The sequence below is a fragment of the Equus quagga genome, unplaced genomic scaffold (assembly GCF_021613505.1).
Source record: "Equus quagga isolate Etosha38 unplaced genomic scaffold, UCLA_HA_Equagga_1.0 153_RagTag, whole genome shotgun sequence".
Taxonomy (NCBI): Eukaryota; Metazoa; Chordata; class Mammalia; order Perissodactyla; family Equidae; genus Equus; species Equus quagga.
The window spans coordinates 631077-651689 of record NW_025796915.1 but is presented as its reverse complement, the minus strand read 5'-3'; the positions used below and the strand labels follow the sequence as shown (position 1 = coordinate 651689).

The following is a 20613-nucleotide window of genomic DNA, read 5'->3' as shown; positions in this document are numbered from 1 at the left end:
AAAAGCCAATTGTTTAATACTAATCTTCACTCAGTCAGGATAGGCTAGGCTTTGCTGTGGTTAAAAAAATAATAATAAATCTCAGTGGCTTAACATAAGTTTTGTTGTCTTTTTTAAGATTGGCCCTGAGCTAACATCTGTTGCCAATCTCCTTCTTTTTTTCTTTTCTCCCCAAAGCCCCAGAACATAGCTGTATATCCCAGTTGTAGGTCCTTCTAGTTCTTCTATGTGGGACGCTGCCCAGCATGGCTTGATGAGCAGTGTGTAGGTCCGTGCCCAGGATCTGAACCCAGTGAACCCCCGGCCACCAAAGCGGAGCAAGTGAACTTAACCACTATGCCACTGGGCTGGCCCCCATGAGTTTATTTTTTGATTATGCAAAGTCCATGGAGGGTCTAGCTGACCTCCATGTGGTCACTCAGGAATCAAGGCCACTTTGATCGTGTGGCTCCACTTCAGCTGAGGCCTCTTCTACAAAGCCATGGCAGAGGAAATGGGTTTGTCTCTGGCCCAGTCTAGGAGTGACACACACTCTGCCACTCATGTTCAACTGGTCAGAACTAGCTATTGCCTACCCATAAGGGGGCTGGGAAGTGTAATTTTCTTTATGCCAGGAACAAAGGAGTACAGATATTGGTGAACACTAATAATGTCACCAAAATTCTTCTATCTGTATGAAATCAAGGCTGAATGTAGAATGCTCTTAACTCATTAAGATTAAAATAAGATCCATATCTGATGATTTAACAATTATGGTATAGATTTTGGAGAGTCTAGTAAGAAAAACAAATGGTTGGCATGCTAATCAAATTGGTTATTCCAAATATCCGAACTTCAGTAAGGCTGACAAGTGACAGATAAATGATAATGGTATATCTTTATAATGCTTAAATTGCTACGGCCAGATAGGTGTTGTAGGTTAAAATGAAACTCTAGATCCCAGGTTAAGCAAGCTATCATTATGGTGTGAAAGTTTACAATTTGCATTCACATCTCACATTAGCAAAGACAGGAGCAGTAGAGAAGTAAGTAGATGCAGTCAATTCTATCAGAAAAGAGCTTCCAGTTTTCTCAAATACTCATAAGTACTTGTTGAGCCCCCTGAATGCTGTGCTATATAAGAGACAACTGTATTCTGGAAAAAGATCAACAGAATGTGTAGCTGACCTCTTTATCCACAAATAAAAGTAATTTAAGAAAAAAGAAAGAAAAACTATCTATGGGTCAGAGCTGGGAAAAAATGAATTCCTCACCTTCTCACTTTTCTTAGGCCTCCCAAAGGTAATGAGGTGACCTCTTGAATAAGGTTAAAACTAACCATTTAGGTGTGGACAAATGCTGACCAAGTATGATTTTAATTCCAGTGTAACTGATGCTGAGCTCTACTGGTGATGTCAACCTACGTAATTCTTACAATTATTTCTAGCCCCAAACAGCAAGACTACATTTGCTACAATAGCTGAAATGTGTCAGGTGCACATTTAATTATGATTCTTTTACCACCCCCCCCCCAAAAAAAGCAAAGTAAGAATATGCAGCAATAACAATTTAACAGAGTTTTGAGAGCACTCACTACCCAAATACAGGAACAGACGAGGTGGGATAATGTATAATATGACAAAACCTATGCTAAATTCAACGTTTACCTGGAAGATTAAAGAAAAACAAACAAACATATAAAAAGATAGGACATTTGATTTTTAATCAGTCAAAAAAGAAAAGAGTTCTCAACAATGTCAAATTCCACACACCATAATGCTATAGGTTACACATTAAATATAATTACTATCTATACATATGCAAAAATATAAAGTTCTATTTCATACAATAAAACCCTTTATAGAAATCATTTTAAAATTAAGCAGAACTTCTCAACATTAATATGTGAGGTATAAGTCCTTTTAAAGATTCCTTTAAAGGTTTTAAAACAAAATGCTAAAACTAAAAATAATGTCCTTTCTGTTAGTTATCAAATTAAATCTACTTAAAACAAAACAAAATTGACAGCTCAGTCACATACAACTTAAATAATATTGTTCAGGCATCTCTAAAATCCTCTATTTTTTCAAGTACGGAAATAGAACTCAAATATTCCACAATACAGTACTAAATAGAATATTTAGGAAAGACTTTGTTGTCATATGGCACAACATTGTTTTATTTCTTCAATATATTTTGAAATAAATACCAGGTTTTTGTCTTGTTTTTCTTCTAAAAGGCCAAAATTATAATGTACATTAAGATAATTTTGACTGTGATAAGACTTAAGTGTGTAAAATATAATAGCAATATTTTATCACAAAAGTAAAGCTGATAACAAATTACAAAAGGAGCCAGTACTCTACTCAGATATACCCAGGGATTAAAGCTCATCATGATAGAAATATTCATCGTGAAGCTGTCTGCCATAATCTGTCGCTTCACTGGTAAGAAACAAGTCCTGGTTCTCCAGAATCTCTGCTTCTGAGAGCTTTCTGTCACTGTTCAAATCCATTTCATCAATTAGATGAAGAGCCTTTCAAACAAAACAAAAAGTGTCAAGTGTAATAAGTATTTTCAGCAAGATGTTCACATTTTAATGTGATTTGATTTGTCAAAACCATTCAGGTATACCAAGTACTCATTATTGTCTAAGTATCTAAAAATATTACACATTGTAACTGGTCTATTTATATCTTCTCTCATTATCCTCTTTCTTAATTTCTGCCGGGTTCTGCCTCCTCCCCACACAAATTCAACTCAGAATATCTCAAAGTTAAACAAAATTAATATAACCCACTTTGAGCCCCTATAGGTGAATACAAACTTTTATTATTCTATTCATTGTACTATCAAATTAATACATGATACAATCTTTATTTCTTTGCTTCCTTGGCAATCTAAAACAGTTTGCAGATTTTAATCAAGAAATAGCAATGCATTGATCCTAAATAAATAACACCATTATTTCTTTCTTTAAGATTTGGAACTTCCTTTCTTATCAATAGCACCAAATTTAGTGGGGAGACAGTCATTCTGTAATACTCACCTCTTCTTGGGCAATGCCCTGATTATTGGGTACTACCCATGACAACAGCTCTTGGGGATCAAGCCTGCCATCAGAATCTTTGTCATAATCATTCAGGAATCTATCTTTCTCAACAAGTATCCACTCTGGATCTTCATTTGCTGCTTCATGTAAAAAAAATCAAAACCACAAATATACATTCATATACAAGAATATCACATGTATCCAAAAAAAAGTTTGGTATATCCCTAGAATAAAGGAAATGAGTTTAAAGCTTTCTACACAAAGGAAGCCCAAAGAAACAGAATTACTTATCTGAAAAGTCCTGAAATAAGTAATTTTCTTCAAACTATGAATAATTTTCAAAAGGACACAGAAGTCTAAACGACTCTGACTTCTAAAATCCTTGCATATTATCTAGTAATTTTGTTAAGTGCTGCTACTTGTTCTGATAGCTAATATTCTCAAATCTGAGCTAGGTAATGTTTTTATGTACATCATGTGACTATATATAAGAACACTTCCCAAGTGTTGTTACAAAATAATGCCATGTGTAATTTTAAAGTGACATTCATAACAAGTGATGCTTTTAAGCAACAACTCTGAAAAAAGACAGCTGCTTACAAAAAAAGGCTACATATACAAACTCCTCAAATTTCAAACACTCAGTAAGTCACGTTCCAGTCCACACCAGTATTTATAGTAATTGATATTTCTTTCTCTTTTAAGATCTACATGCAAAGGTACAGGATTTTGTTTAAAAATATCACCTTTATTTCCTCACTCCTTTGAATTGGTAATTACATTATATTTGCTTGAAAAAGAAAAAAAAATGTTTGAATCTAGACATGGAACTAAAAGTGAGCAAGACAACATTCTCAGATAAGGTGTAAGTTCCATTGTTTCACTTGTACTACATTTAACTCGGCAGAACAAGTAGAAATCGGGCAGTTCTTCTTGTTCCATTTCCCTCCGTCAAACAGAGCTTTCAAGAAGCAATTTCAATTTCTTTGTTCTTTAATTTCTTTTTTCGTCCTCCATAAACCCCCAGGTTACTTACTTGGATCCCGCCTGTAGTCACCAAGAAATTCTTCCAAACTAACAAATCCATCACCATTTTTGTCATGTTCTTCTAAAGCCTCTTGAATGACAAATTCCTATTGCATGTTCATAAAAAAAAAATTAGTCATAAAATTTTCAATCCCACCACCATCTGAATCAATTCCACTACAAAAATTTTTCAGGAATAATCATTTTGGTGTCTATATTTACAAGACAATCTCTCTAAACATTGGAATTTAGAGGTGGGAATAAAACCCCAAACGTTAAGTAGCTTTAAATTCAACATCCTTAAGCTTCTGCTATTGAGAAGAACTCCACTTTACCCCCAAACACCCTCGCACTAAACTCACACCTCTATTTTCTGCACATCCCACCTTCTCAAGAAGGACATCTCTCATTACCCTTGTCTTTAATTCTACTTTCCCTCCAATCCATTAACAACAACGATCTTACATCTCTTTGCATAGAACTGTTGTTCTACCTCCAGATCTGAAATGTGTTGTCAGTCCCCCATAAAAGCTCAATCTCCTTGCTTCCTCTTTCACCAAATCTATCGCCATCTACCCTAAACTGCTCCCAAATCTGTTCCTCACTCTTATCAAGGCTTCTTAACAACCAATCCTTCTCTCTAATCCAGAAATTATACCCTTTCTAGTTATACTGGACCCAAGACGACCTGTTTAATGGCCAGTACTTCCCTTATTACCTTCCTATATCCTCTTGTATCCTTTTCCTATGATGCCAATCCCCACCCTGTACATCAGACCCCCATTACTTTCTCCTTTATTCCAGAATCGTAAAGTCTAAAAGAGAAGGATACAACAGTATAAACCTAGTCCTTATCTTTTTGCCGTTTCAGTGGGGTCTCATTGCTGCTTGGAAGTCTGTCGTCTCTGCCTCAGTTTCCCTAACACACATTCTACAACTGTTTTTTGAAACTTCCACTTTCTTTGAGTCTTACCGCAATTCTCTCCAACACTCTCTTGGCAAAGATCCTCCTATTTTTCCAAAGTGGTGCAGGTCTTCTGAAATGCTTCCTTGTTTACCAGCATTGCATCCTCACCTTTAATTACCTCTTTTTATGCTGATTCCTCTCATCCTTCTTCGATCTCAGGAGTTAAAACTTTCCCTTTTCTCTAGGGCAAAGCCCTCAACTGCCTTCCTAGATCCCATACTTTCCTCAGTGCTTTCTGTCACTCGTAACTCCAGCCTCTCCCAAGGCTCCAATCTCTCCTCCATCAGCTCCTTCTATGCCTTTAAATGCATTCAAAGCACTTTAATGCATTCTGCACTCTTTAACTACTACTCTGGTTTCTTTTCTTCCTTGCCTAGACTCCCACAGGTTACATCAACTGTTCTCATTTTCTCACTACCTGCTGCTACCCAAATATCTTTCAATCTGGATTCTAGCATTACAACCGTAATGAAAATATATTCTCAAACGTCTCCAGTTCTAGCCAAATCCAGGGGCTTCACCTACATATGTATGAAGTACTACTTAAATATAAGTTGTTGGGTTTTTAAATCAAATATTACAGATTTTATATATAGGAATCAGGGGATTTTAGCTTGGAGATCCAAAGATTAGTTTTAGAGGGAAGATCTGAGAATCTGCTGAAATTATAATCAAATATTTTGTATGTATGAGCATATGTGATTTTTCTGGGAAAGAGTCCACTGTTTGCATCATATTTTTAAAGGAGTCTGTGATCCAACACAAATTAAGAATCACTGATCAAAATTATTATTCCTCCATCCAAGTAATCCTCTTGGGAAACAATATGCTTATTTCAATAATGTTGCCATGGTTAAAATAATTTTTGGAACTATGTAAATGAAAATATCTTTAAATTATGACTTTTAATCCAAAGTAGAATCACTTAGTTCATCTTGCACTCTTGCCTTTTCCTATATCAAATATACCCTTAAAGGGAAAAAGGAATACACAAAAACAATTAAGGTAAATAGGAATTAACAAAGTTGCTCTGAATGAGTCACCACTTTATGGGCACACATCTTATGTGCTGCCATCAACTCCAACTCGGCACAATTGAAGAACATCCTTCCCCAACGTGACATACCCCATTCTGTCAATGGTACTACCTTTTTATCATTGTTACACTCAAAACCTCAGTCATCTCTGACTCTTCCCTTCCCTTCCCATACTTATTTCGTCAGTCAACACTCCTGTTTTTGCTTTCTTCAAAATGTTGCTCAAGTCTATTTCATTCCATTGTCACATCATATTCCAGGCCATAACACTAATGCCTAAATTATTTCCTTGCTTTCATTGATCATTCTGCTCTTCTGTGTTCACTTGTTCCTTATTCTCCAGAGAAACAAGATCCAGCATCCTCTGCCTGCCATGCTAGGGCTCAATTAGCTCATCTCAACTTAATTTTGGCAATTAAACAAATTATGCCCAGCACTCTTCTTAAACTAGGTCATATATTTTGTATCAAGTGAGAAATCAGAGGCCTCACAATGGCAAGTGAAATGGTACTAATGGTGGTGTCTTGCCACTGAGCTACGGAGAAAAATTTATCTGCAGCCTTGTTATCAAGGCAGCTGCATCTGATCATAACCCATTAAACAAAAGTTCTACATCTTCTCTCCCTGAAATATCCACGGAACCAAGCCACACAGCTGCAGGCTGATGCCAGGCAAATAGATCTCAATATAAATGTTTAGTCTATTTTTTAGAAACTATTTGCTATATTAATCTTTACCCTCCAATATAAGAGGTTCTGCTCTCAAGAAGCTTGCCAAGTCATAGTAAGGACTCAATCAATGTTTGTTGAGTTAAACCTAGAGTTCAACAAAATTTTGAAGAGCTGGTTCTTCATTTAAGAACAAAGGGATGAGAGAACTCATTATGCCTAAAGTTGCAAAAACATTATGAGTCATTAGCAGCTGCACACCACTAAACACACTCTATTAAAAGGGATCCAAACGTGATACATTTTCCTAGACCAAAAGTTTTCACAAGTGATGTGATAAACTAAATAGGCAGTTCTAATGTTACCAATATTGAAAAACCAGAGAAAAGTCTGAAAGCTACAAAAGGACAAGAAAGGCACTGAAGGTAAGCTGGTTATGAAAGAGAAAATCGCCAGGGGAAGACTGAGGCTCATATATATTACAGAGATTTAAAAAAACTCAGTCCTTTACCTTCTTCTTCCCAATAAGCACCCACCGACACCACTCCCAGAAATCCTCCTCCTCATTCCTAATCTTAAGTGGGGCAAACTTTGAATTTTCCTATCTCTTAGAATTCTGGTTGCTATAGAATTCATTTTAATGACTTACTAAAAATGGGTTTTAAAGTTTTGGTCACTCAATAATTCTCTTAAAATTTTTTCCTTACCGTCATATAATCAACTTCTTCAGGATGCTCAAAAGCAATAAATTCTTCAAGATTCAAACCAGGACTTGAATCCTGGTTAGCTTTTTCAAATCGCTTCTTGTCCTTTAAATGAAGCTTTGAAAATTAAATATTAAACATGTTTAAAGGTCTCATGCATACCATAACATCATTAAAAATACTTTGAAAAATACAAACTATGTGAAATCTAAAGTACATTTTCATACGTTATCTTATTACATCTTCACATCGGTTTTTTTGTGTGTGTGGGAGGAAGATCGGCCCTGAGCTAACATCTGTTGCCAATCTTCCTCTTTTTGCTTGAGGAAGATGGTCCCTGAGCTAACATCTGTGCCAGTCTTCCTCCACTTTGTATATGGGACACCACCACAGCATGGCTTGATGAGTAGTGTGTAGGTCCACGCTGGGGATCAGAATCTGTGAACCCTGGGCTGCCGAAATGGAGGGCACAAACTTAATCACTAAGCCACTGGGCTGGCCCCCTTCACATCCTTTTGAAGGTAGGCTGGGTAAATAACTTCATTAGGAGCAGTATAGAGACACAGGCTCTAAAGTCAGAAAGATTCAGATATGAATTCCAGCAACGCCACTTCCTAGTGGTGTTTCTTTAGGGCAAATTGCTTAGCCTATCTGGTTTCCTCAACTATGAAATTGGGATAATCTGACACTAAAGGCAAAAGTAACAAAAGTAAAAATAACCAAGAGGGACTACATCAAACTAAAAAGCTTCCGTACAGCAAAGGAAACCATCAACAAAATGAAAAGGCAGCCTACTGAATGGTAGAAAATATTTGCAAATCACACACCTGAAAAGGAGCTAGTGTCCAAAATATATAAAGAATTCATATAACTCAATAGCAAAAAACCAAACAATCCAATTAAAAAATGGGCAGAAGATCTGAATAGACATTTTTCCAAAGAAGACATACAGATGGCCAACAGGTACATGAAAAGATGCTCAACATCATTAATCATCAGGGAAATGCAAATCAAAACCAAAATGAGATATCACCTCACACCTGTTAGAATGGCTATTATCAAAAAGACAAGAAATACCAAGTGTTGGTGAGAATGTGGAGAAAAGGGAATCTGTGCACTGTTGGTAAGAATGTAAATTGACGTAGCCTCTATGGAAAACAGTACGGAGGTTCCTCAAAAAATTAAAAATAGAGCTACCATATGATCCAGCAGCTCTACCTCTGGGTATTTATCCAAAGAAAAGAAAACACTCGCTCAAAAAGGTACATGCACCCCCATGTTCATTGCAGTATTATTTATAATAGCCAAGATGCGAAAACAACCTAAGTATCCATCAATGGATGACTGGATAAAAAAAACTGTGGTATATACACATGTATGCGCGCACAGACAGACACAAAGACACACTGGGATATTATTCAGTCACAAAGAAGAATGGAATCTTGCCATTTGTGACAACATGGATGGACCTCGAGGGCACTATGCTAAGTCAAAATAAGTCAGAGAAAGACAAATATCTTATGATCTCTCTTATATGTGGAATCTAAACAAAACAAAACAAAACCAAGCTCACAGATATGGAGACCAGATTGATGGTTGCCAGAGGTGGGAGCTGGGGGAGTAAGAGAAATGCGTGAACTGGGGTTTTTTTGGCTTTAATAAATAATTTATAAGGAAAAAAACTCTATTAAGCAATTGGGATGAGAATCTCTATCAAGCAATTAGTAAACCTTAAGTATTAAATAAATGTTTAGGTATTACTGTTATTGATAGAAAAACTGAGATTACATGATTTATTGAAAGGGATGTCAGAAACAGTTAAAATATGTTGAACTCGAATCCTCTCTTTCCTTCTGCAGTACAACACACTTTTAACAATTAATCTCAATTCCTTTTTGAATGCTCAAAAAGCACTAAATTTAGCCTATGTATTAATTGTTGGTATCCATTTTCAAATTGTTTCTAGTCTTCCAAATGACTTCTCAAAAATATATTAACAGGTTTCACATGAAAAGATGTTCAACATCACTAATCATCAGGGAAATACAAATCAAAACTACACTAACATACCACCTTACGCCTGTTAAAATGGCTATAATCACTAAGACTAAAAATAATAAATGTTAGAGAGGGTGTGGAGAAGGGAACCCTCATACACTGCTGGTGGGAATGCAAACTGGTGCAGCCACTATGGAAAACAGTATGGAGATTCCTCAAAAAGCTAAAAATAGAACTACTATATGACCCAGATATCCCACTCCTGGATATCTACCCAAACAACCTGAAATCAAAAATCCAAAGTAACATATGTACCCTTATGTTCATCACAGCACTATTCACAATAGCCAAGACATGGAAGCAACCCAAGTGCCCATCAACCGATGATTGGATAAGGAAGATGTGGTATATATATACAATGGAATACTACTCAGCCAGAAAAAAAGACAAAATCATCCCATTTGCAACAACATGGAGAGAACTGGAGGGAATTATGCTTAGTGAAATAGGCTAGACTGAGAAAGGCAAACACCAGATGATTTCACCCATGTGTAGAATATGAACAAGCACATGGACAAAGAAAACAGTTCAGTGGTTACCAGGGGAAGGAGGTGGGGGGTGGGCACAGCGGGTGAAGGGGAGCACCTATGTGGTGACAGTCAAGAAATAATGTACAACTGAAATTTCACAATGATGTAAACTACTATGAACTCAAAAAAAAAGAAAGAGAAACAGGTGAAAAAAATATATATGTATTAACAGGTTTCAGAAAAATAGTCCTCTTATGAGAATACTTTTGGTATCTGCACAGCATATTTGAAAGTCTATTGTTAGCAGGCTCTTAGTGCTAATTCTGTATGTTCAGATATAAAGACATCAAAAGCCAAAATGGGCCTATTTTGAGGTTAAACAAACATACCCTTTTCTACTTTCTCAAGCCCACCTTCCCTCCCTTTTTTTTTTTTAAAGTATTCTTGAGTAGCAAATCAAGTAGCAGCTACTAGGGACAAGGCTTAATTTCTCAAAGGTAATTCTGTAATCAAGAGCCTTGGAAGCCAACAGTGCTATATTACCAATCCTGCATAAATTTTATTTTGAGAATTTCTGTGAATAACTTTCTCTTCTATAAACTGATGTGTATTAAACTGCACATTTTTAAAAAAGCACAATTTCAAATAATTTGGAAGCTTTTAATTTATGTGTTTCACTGTTGAAAAGAAATGCTCTTTTCAGTTTTCTAGAATCACAGAGGTCAGGTAGCAGTTATTTACTGAAACCCAGGTTCTTTGACAATGCCTGATTTACAGTGGAGAGGCTCACATCTTCTCCAGAAGAATTCATCTCTGAAACACCCAGATTCCACTAAATAGCTGTGCTCACCCAATCAGGGCAGAAAAGAAAAAAAGTACGTTTCCAAATAGCTGCTTTTAACTTAATGTTTCAAAATTTTAAATAACTAGACCAAATAACTTACATTTTATGTTCAGATTGAACGTGGGGAAAAGCAAATAAAAAAGAACTTGAGGTACTTTGTTGAGTCCATCAAGTTCTTTTTGAATAAACCACTACTCAAAATACTAAGTGCTGAGATTCTCTTATGAAAGAACCCTTCATTTTGGAGCAAAAACGTCCATGTTTCAGCAGAGGGAGCTGAATTTGGCCAAATTTGCCTATGGAAAGAAAGGAGCTCTTTCAACAAGCTGAGATTTCTTTAAAAAAAAAAAAAAAAAGGAAGGTAGTTTTCTGGTTCACATTTCTCAGATTTTTTTTTCAATAAAATGAAATAATGTGATTTTTAAAAGCAGTTTTATTCATGGTCATTTGAAGAACACAATTTAAGAGCAACTCATTATAGAAGCCAATATACAGAAAGACTGTTCTTTCAAAGTGGCAAATTTCTAAACGATACCAAAAAAAAAGACTGTTAGTTTCATCAAACTCCAATATTCTTTTTCTTCTGTATAAAAACCTTGTATTCTAGTGGAGGGTAGAAAGTGCTACATACAGTAGTAAAAAGATAGAAACTACTGTAATCATGTATTTTTATATTGTGACAGAAACTTAGGAAGAACAAAACTGCCATCTTTTGGTAGACTAATGATTTTACATGAGGAAATATATAACCTGTGATACCAGAACAAAAGTCAAGGTCTTAAAATTTCTGATTAGCCACATATCAGATTATATCTTACATAAATACTGCTTATACATGAACGTTCAGCAGCTGGCTTTACAAGTTAGAGCAATTGAACTTTTGCCAGAGAGATCCTCAAACTTTAATTATCCTGCTTAAAAATGCTGACTATACTTGTTCATCCTATCATAAAGAAATGCTTTTTTAAGCATTTCGCAGCCTGAGAGGGACATTATTCCAGGTTATCGCTATTCTTTATATGGAAACATTAAAAATAAGATAAAATTCAAGTATCAACTTGATTTTTGTTTTCTAATATGCTTTTATTTAGATGTCCAAGTACTTTTTATGATTATTTTATTTACAGTACAATGTTTAGTCTGTAACTCTGTTTAAGACTGATTCATTTTTCATCATTGATTTTTTATTTTAAAGAATAATGCAACTGTTTCTTGGTTCAACTTTACACCCCACATAAAGTTTTAGGGGGTTATTCCTATCAAATTCTAAAAGTATTATGATTAAAACTTCATATAGAGACATATTCCTCAGTCATCAAAGAATAATCAAAAGGACTCCCATTGAGAAGTGTTCATTTTACGGATCCATCAATTCCTTTAGGTTACTAAGATCCATCTAATTCATTCTTAACAAGTAGACTTGTCATCAACACATAGTGAGTGGGGGAACACAGCATTAAAATTAGATATAGTTCAGAAGAAAAACTGTTCATAAGCAGTTTGTATTAATAAGTCATGTGTCTCTTCAAAGTGAAAATCATCTTCTCAACATCATCATTACATCACCTCCTCCCAAGAATACAGATTAAAAAACCACACACACATTTCTTAATTTTTGATGGGATAGTCATTAAATCTTTTGGGTGCCAAAAGAAAAAAAAAGGAAACAATTAGAATCTAATTCTAGTAAGATTTTAAAACACAGTATTTAACTTCTCTGTTGTTCCCTGGCAGGGAAGTCATATCATACCATTGTTTGGTTTTAGAAAAATCTCAGAATTCAAATGATCCTTTTAAGATAAGTTAATTTCTATAGTAAAGGAGGATACCTAGTAGATAGATAAATCCCAATTCTCATTATCATCATTTGTTTTCATTTGGCACTGAGAAGTAAAAAGACTGATGTATACTCTCCTGAGTCTGCTGTCAGACGAAGACCCAAATACAGAGGAAAAAAGGAAAACAAGATACACTTTTCCCCTGTAAATTAAATCCTAACTCATCTAAGCTGATATAGTTAACAAATGCATCAATAATTTCAAAAAGCTGATTATATATAAATACTAATTTATTTGAATCACACATGCTTTCTTCAACAATATTCCTTTAAATCAACACAGAACTGCTTACCAATCCAACTGCTACTATTTATTATTTTTTCTCCATACTATTATTATCTCATTTTTAGATATGAGGAAATGGACTCATAAGGAGGTTTAATAACTTACCCAAAGCTGCATAATTGTTAACGGTACGGCTAGATGCAAAGCTAGGCAGACTGGCTCCACAGCTGGAGTCTTTAACCTCTAATCTGGTGGCATATGCATAGCATATGCATAATCATTAGCAGAGAAACAACCAACTTTGATTTAGTGATGACCTACAGAGTTCAAGTGGCCAATACGATTCTAAAATAAACAGCATGTACAATGATAAAATATGGCCACAATAAAAACCAAAAGGTAGATACTAATAATGGGATAAGTTAAGGAATGCAAGAGGCTCAAATGATTTCCAAGCATCCTTGACTAATATTTTGGGACATAACAGTTTGCAACAAGGTGTTTAGTTTTATTTTTTCCCAGATACAAAAAAGCATCTTTCAAAAAGAAAGTATCTTTAAGAAAAAAAGTGTTTAAAATTACCTTTGAAATACAAAAGTATGTGAAATAGCAATTTCTCAAGCTTATTAGTCATTTGTCTTGAAAAGTTCCTACTAATTACTAAAAGTTTTTAAATATTCCTATTATTTCCTAAATAAAAATTGCCTTCCTCAGCTCTGCTTAAGAAGTGTATTTTTTGACAAATTAAACCACAAATTAATGAGACACAACAGAGCCCAGAGTGATACTGAATCTTCAAAATGAGTTATTATAAATGATACAGCCACTAAGGAAGACAATATTGCAATTCCCCAAAAATTAAAAATAGAATTACTATGATCCAGAAATTTCATTTTGGGGCATATACCCTAAAGAACTGAATTCAGAGTTTTGGAGAGAGATTTGTACATCCACGTTCATACCAGCATTATTTATACCAACCAAAAAATTGAAGCAACCCAAGTGTCCATCAATAAATGAAATGTCCATGGATAAACAAAATGTAGTATACACATACAAGTAGAATATTATTCAGCCTTAAAAAGGAAATTCTGTCACAAGCTACAACATAGATGAATCCTGAGGACATTATGTGAAATAAGCCAATCACAAAAAGACAAATACTTTATGATTCCACTTATATGAGGTACCTAGAGTAATCAAATTCAAAGATAGAGAGTATAATGGGGGTTGCCAAGGGCTCAAAGATAGAGAGTATAATGGGGGTTGCCAAGGGCTCAGGGGAAGGGAAATTGGGGAGTTGTTTAATAGGTTTAGAGTTTCAGGTTTGCAAGATGAAAATGGTTCTGGAGACTGGTTGCATAACAATGTGAATTACTTAACACTACCAAACTGCACATTTAAAAATGGTTAAAATGGTAAATTTTATGTTATGTGTATTTTACCACAGGTAAAAATTTTTTTTAAAGTTATTTTATATAAAACTGTTTAAAAATGGTAATGGGCCTCTATAGTTTTCTTAGTAAATATGATATAAAACTGTTCAATAATAACAAAAAATAAAACATTGCGATACATATTCAAAATACAGTAAAAAAGCAACTCCGGAAATGAAAACAAATGATGCAGCCGAGAAAAAGAGATGCAAGGATAATTTAGGTAGTCCAGAATATGAGTCCTAAATCTGGCTAGAAAGGAAACCATCAAAATGACCACTGAAGTGGAACAGGTGATTGCCTAGAAAACAAGGCAATCTAGTCTATGACCTCAGGCCCTCTTGTGCTCATTCATGCAGGAAGGTAAAGTGAACTGATATGATCAAAAGGAACAGCTTGTGCACAGGTACTCACCTGCCTAAAAGACTCTTCTTCTGCATCATCCAGAGCAGTGTTCTCATCAAAGTCGATCACACGATCATACATCTGAATGTTGTATTCATCCCATGAAACACTACCATCACTGTTTTTATCATACTCAACAAACTGTTGTTTTGCTTCTTGCATAGCATAATGTTTAAAAGACATTTGAATCCATGAACTGAGTTCACCTATGAGAATTTCCCAGAACACAATGAATGTGATAGTAATTCTGATACTGAGAGGAATGAGGATTTCTAAACCTTCTCTAAAAGAAAAAAAAAAACTTGAGTGTTTGCAAATATTGTGTGAGAAGTGGCCTAGCTGTATTCACAGAAATAGGAGTAGGAGGTGGGAAGAGCTGTTTGGACTTTAAGAATATTATAATATGTGATCTAAATAGAACGTAAGCTTCCTTAAGTGCAGAGAGTTTGGGTATGTTTTGTGCATTGAGGTACTCCAAATGCCTAGAAAGAGCCGGGCTCAATAAGCATTTATTAAATGCATTCACAATTGGCCAAAAAAGCACTTGACTTTTTTTAACCTTACCCAAAAAATTGCAGATTACCAAAAAATTGCAGCTATCACAGATCTCCAGGAAGCACAAATATATAAATAACTACCTATTTACTTTAACATGTATTAGAAAAAATAATGTCTTTCATTTATGAAAGTATTATAAAATTTTCCTTTAAAATAAATTTTACATTGAGTTGAACCAAAACTATGTTAAGGAAACACTAGATGGTAAGCAGATATGGCCTAAATTGTGAAAAGGTATTCTCACTGAAGTCTGAGAAACATTGTTACAGTATATTCCCTTTAACCATGTCATAAAACATCTGGAGGAAATTTTAACAAAGTTATGGGTAGTGATTATGATTTATGCCCTTCTTGCAAGCAACAGCCATCTGTCTTAACTTGGTACCTGAAGAAGACATGGGGAAAAACTTTCTAACTCTCAAATTTCCACTTTCAGATCAACTTTTAAAAATCTACTCATAGAGATATTTACTGCACTACAGAAAAAAGTGGGGAGGGAAAAAAACATGAATATTTGCAAGGACAGCAGGAGTAATACCATTTGGTTTAAAGATAATACACTCCATTTGGTTTAATGAGTGGTACTTCTCTACTGGTTTGGGAGAGGTCAGGTGAATAGCGAAGTGAAGGCACTTTGTTTCTCCTGAAACTCGAAATCAGGGCAGAATAATAATTATTATGACAACCATGTATTGAACAATTACTATATATCGGGTCCTCTATTTTGTTGTCTCTAATCTTCAAAACAAGGCAATTATAATCACTATTTTACAGTTCAGGAAATTGAGGCTTGGAATTGAGGCCTCATAGCTAAGAAGCAGAGTCCAGATTCAAACATAGGTTTGGCTTCAAAGCTCAAATTCCTTCTACTGTACTTTGCTGTCTCTCAAGAACCTGAGTCCAGTGTGGCCCTTCAAGTGCAGATTAGCAAAATCCCCTGAAGAGTCTTCAAGAACAACGAGGGTTTCTTCTAGTTTAGAGATCATCATGGCACAACAGAATACAGAATGGAACAGGGACCAGAAGCATGGGTTTGCAGGGTATCTCTGCCATAAAGAAGTTTACCCTCCCAAGTTTATGTTTTCTCACCTGTAAAATGAAGATCTGGACTAAGTTCCTTTTAACTTTAAATCTTCGAAAAGTTTACTATTAAATATTTGAACATATGTAGGCCCTTAGAGACAGGTACAACAGTCTTCCAAACCAACTTGTTCTGTGTGCTTTCTAGTGTAACCAAAAATGGAGCTATTCTTATTGGATAATTAAGAGTGTAAAGGTTTTTGTTGTTGTTTTAAGTAGAAGGAATCAAAACCTTAATATTTCTGAGGGCACCAGTGTGAATACCTGACAACACATGTTAAGTTTACCAATTAGTTTGCAATTCTCTCTCCAGCAACTTCATTCCTGAGATGTGGAGCAGCATTTAAATAAGAATTATAGCAAAATAGCTCCTGAATTTTTGTTGAGCATCAGCTCGGAAAGTTGACAGGGTTCATCACTTGAATTAAGCAATGAGGAGAGGCAGTTGCAATGCAATTCATTTAGAATATTCTTTCAATAATCTGTGCATTTCATTTCTGACTATAGAACCTACCTAATAGCACTCAGATTATCTTTTAAGTGAAGGATATTTAAACACTGAATTAAGAGCGGATTTGGATTCTAGTCCTCGCTTTGCCACTTGTTTGGGAAAGGCCCTTACTTCTCCGGGTTTCAGTTTCTTCATCTCTACAGAGAGGCAGATAAGATGATTCTAAGGTCCCTACTGGCTGCAATATTTTGTGATAAACATAATTCACATACAACAGGTCTTTTTCTACTTGCTTATTTAAAAAAGGCAAATTCTTAAAATTCCACTGAAGCATATATCAAAAGAGCAATAAATCATTTAATGCCTTAAGACGGTTTTTGGCATACTTCTCTAAAATGAATCATATTGCTGACGTTGGTAAAAGTCATGTGAGGAACAGGGTGTTTGCTCAACGTGTGATTTGCAGACACCTTGTAGGGTCAATGACATTTATGTATTACTGGAGAAAGCACTGGGTTTTACTTGATATCCTGTCTAAAGACTTCCAGGTATAAAACCTACTCACCACGTCCTTTTTTCCCCTCTCACAGTACCTCTCAATTGTTGGAACACCAGCAATCTACACCCAACAGACACTCCTGCTTAAATGTTTGTGTTTCTGTCTCCTACAAAGGGATTTCTCCACTGTTAGTAGTGTAGGACGTCCTTACTTTCGGTGAGAAAGCCATCTGAGTCCAAGTCAATTTTCTTTATGATTGACTTCAGTCTTCTGTGCTGCTCTTCGGGGGTAAGTTTAACATACTCATCGACTTCTTCCTTTGGGGGGTAAGCGATACACAGGAGGGTCAAGCATTACTATCAGTGGGTCAAAATGGTGGAGAAAAAAAGGGCCGCCAGAAGCCTCCCTTGTCGAGCGGTTTCTGGGTGACCCACACCTGCTCTCCAAGGCCCCTGCCCCCTATACGCCCCCAGTGATCCCGCCCCGCGTCGCGAGGGTAGAAGGGACCCGGCTCCTGGGCCTCGCTATTTCCTCAGGCTCAGAGGCTCCGGGGACCCCAGAGAGTGAGCGGCGCCCCGCCAGGCCCCCATTGTCAGGCCGCCCCGGCCAGGCCTCGCCCGGCCGGCCCTCTTTGTCCCCGGACAAAGCCCGCGGCAGCCGCGGGGCGAGGCCCGCTCTCCCAGCCCCCGGCCTGGCCGCCTCACCTGGCCGCCCAGCAGCGCCTCACGGTCGTAGTCAGCGCGGTGCTCGCCCTGCGGGTAGTGCAGCTCCTCGGCGTCCCCGGCGCCGGCTGCCGCGGCGCACAGCAGCAGCAGCCCCAGCGCCACGGGCCTCGGGCCCAGCTGCATCGCGCCGGCCCGCCGCGGACACAGGGAGAGACGAGGAGGGAGGCGGGCGAGGGCTCAGGCCGGCGGCGGCGCTCCGCGGGCGGGCGGCCGCCGGGAGGCGGGGCGGCGTCCGTGGGGAGGGGGAAGCCGAACGCGCAGCAGGCGGCGGCCGCCGTTCCCCCACCTCTCGCAGGCCACGGCTCGAGCAACAACTGCGGCGACGCTGGGCGCCCGGCCGAGGCCTATAAGTCCCGGCGGAGGGGCGGGGTGCCAGGCAGCGCCGCTGATTGGGCCACACGACTCTGGGGGCGGGCCGCGGCACAGTCGGGGTCGGCCGCTCGCCCAGCAGCTCCGGAGGCTGGCGGTGGGGGCCGGGAGGGGAGACCCCAGCTGGCGCCTCGTCTCGCACCACGACCACCTCGGAAGAACACGCCCCCACCTACCCCCGCCCTGTCTTTTCCTCAGCCTAGTTCTTACCGAAAACTCACTGTCCACTGCATGTGTTGGTCCTGGCTTCCATCCATTAATGAGAAAGGTAGGCGATTTGGGTGAAAACAATACAGTACCTAGAAAAATCTTTGTCTTGAAGAGCCAACCAACAGTATCCATTTCCCAGTCTTCAGTGTATCTCTACCTATTTATTTCACCAGAGCAGGATGGACAAACTCAGGTACTGAAACTAGATATTTGTATCTGGTACTCAATTTTGTGACTTGCAAGCTCTGTGACCTTGGCCAAGTTACTTGGCCCTTGAAAACTTGTTGGCTCATTTATAAAATGGTCATAGTAATAACACTATCTTAAAGAGGTGTTGTGAAGATTAAGTTGAATAGTACAGTGTGTTTGAAACAGTAGCTGGCAGGAATGTTAAAGTTTAATAAGTGTAAGCTTACATTCATGCAGGTAGAAAAGCAAAAGATGATTGCACGGAAGGAATAGCTTAGCCAGTACCTAGGAGAACCTTTACGAATAGAATGCATGTAAACGTGGCTTCTTTTCCATGTTTACCTGCAAATCTATGTAATTTCTGCACCTCATTCCCCGCACACTAAACCCCAAGAAATTTGTAGGCTGCAGCTTGAGCTCTTTTCTTTCATTGATTTCTCCATTTAGGACAAGGACTTTTCACACAGAAGAAAAGGCTTTCTGGGTCCTCTTTCACTTCTCACAGTCTCTGTTTGGATTGGGAGCAAGATTCTGTCCCAAACTGAAAAACTGGAGTGGGCACAAATCAGACAAAGTTCCTGGGTCAGTCTGGAATTTTATTGTTTTTGATCAGAGACTATTGAAAGGTTTACAGAGCAGAGTGAGTTCAGTGGGATCTTTCCAATGTTATAAAGATCAATGCAGAATAAAATTTCAAGTTTCAGAGTATAAATATAGGCAACACTTCAGAGTTAATTTCTCTAAAACAAACAAACAAAAAAGAAAAGAAAAGAAAAAAGCTTTCATCACCAGGTCATTTTAATTTTAACGTGAGTTCTGGGTGAGGCAGTCTGTGAAAAAAGAGAGATAAATGTCCCCAACTCAGCTTTGCACCTGCTGTTCTCCGCTAAGTACAAGGTAAATTTTGACCAGCTTCTGATGTGCTTCCAATTACAAAGGGTAGGATACAAGGCGTCATGGAAATTCTTCTGAACTCAAGGACTCCACAGATGGGTGTTTGGGGGCAAAGAGAATGTAATGATATCCAAAGAGGCAACGGGGTGAACAGCATAAATGTCTGAGCATCAGAAGGCCTGGGTTCTGTCTTCTCTCAGCCCCTAAATAGGCTGCTTCCCCTCCTTGGGCCTATTTTTTTTCATCTGTGGGAAAAGGATTGGGTTAGATCAAAGGATCTTAATTTGAGAATTTTGGACTGCTAACTGGTCTAAGTGGTGTGATAATCCCAAAGTCCTGTGCAAAATTATGTGCATATGTACATTTCTAGGGGGAGGTGCATAATTTTCCTTTCATCAGCGTCTCAAAAAGATCCACATGACAGCCCTTGTGGAAGTCTCTAAGCAACTCTTCATCTCTTAAAATCCATGATTTTATGATCTTGGCAGTGAGGATTGTTAGGAAGCAGATTATGATAAAGACCTCATGAGAGGCAAGATTGATCCATTGTCATTACTTGTAATTAATCCATTTTATTCAGGGAAAAATAAATATCTAAAATGAGCAACCTGTCAATAAAAAAAAGGTACTGTGAGAAGCTGGAGATCACTTTCTTGACCTATGAAAGCCATAGCACATAGCAAATTTGTTTTTATTTACATTTTTGAGGTATAATTTACATACAGTAAAGTGCACAAATCTTACATGATAGCTCAATGCATTTTTAAATATATACACTTGTGAAATGTACCCAGCATCACAAAAGTCTCCCTCCTGCTCTCCAACATCATCTCTACCAAACGTAGTTACTATTCTGACCTCTCTCACCATAAATAAGTTTTGCCTGCTCTTGAACTTTACATAGATTGCATCACACAGCATTTAAAACT

At 37.4% G+C, this 20613-nt stretch overlaps 1 protein-coding gene across 2 annotated transcripts; it reads right to left on the bottom strand.

Moving 5' to 3' along the window:
• Positions 1-1679: 1679 nt before the first annotated feature.
• On the bottom strand, positions 1680-18337 carry LOC124233103 (reticulocalbin-2). 2 transcript variants are annotated; one of them, XM_046650219.1, is made up of 7 exons: positions 18002-18337; positions 17509-17614; positions 14719-14915; positions 7437-7550; positions 4068-4164; positions 3029-3168; positions 1680-2515 (listed from the first exon to the last, which is right to left on the bottom strand). In XM_046650219.1, exons 1-7 carry the CDS (start codon positions 18143-18145, stop codon positions 2363-2365), a joined length of 951 nt encoding a protein of 316 aa, XP_046506175.1. In that variant the 5' UTR covers positions 18146-18337; the 3' UTR covers positions 1680-2362. The 2 variants fall into 2 exon arrangements, with proteins under 2 accessions (XP_046506175.1, XP_046506174.1); XM_046650218.1 differs by having other exon boundaries at positions 3029-3171; positions 18002-18336.
• Between the last annotated feature and the right edge of the window lie 2276 nt (positions 18338-20613).

Bases quoted from the DNA above. Each gene is read 5' to 3' on its own strand.
- LOC124233103 (XM_046650218.1), bottom strand. From the start codon at position 18,145: ATGCAGCTGGGCCCGAGGCCCGTGGCGCTGGGGCTGCTGCTGCTGTGC. The intron at 3,172-4,067 runs GTAAGTAACCTG...TTTTACATGAAG, and splicing joins TGACTACAGGCGGGATCCAA to CAGCAAATGAAGATCCAGAG. The intron at 2,516-3,028 runs GTGAGTATTACA...TTTGTTTGAAAG, and splicing joins AGGGCATTGCCCAAGAAGAG to GCTCTTCATCTAATTGATGA.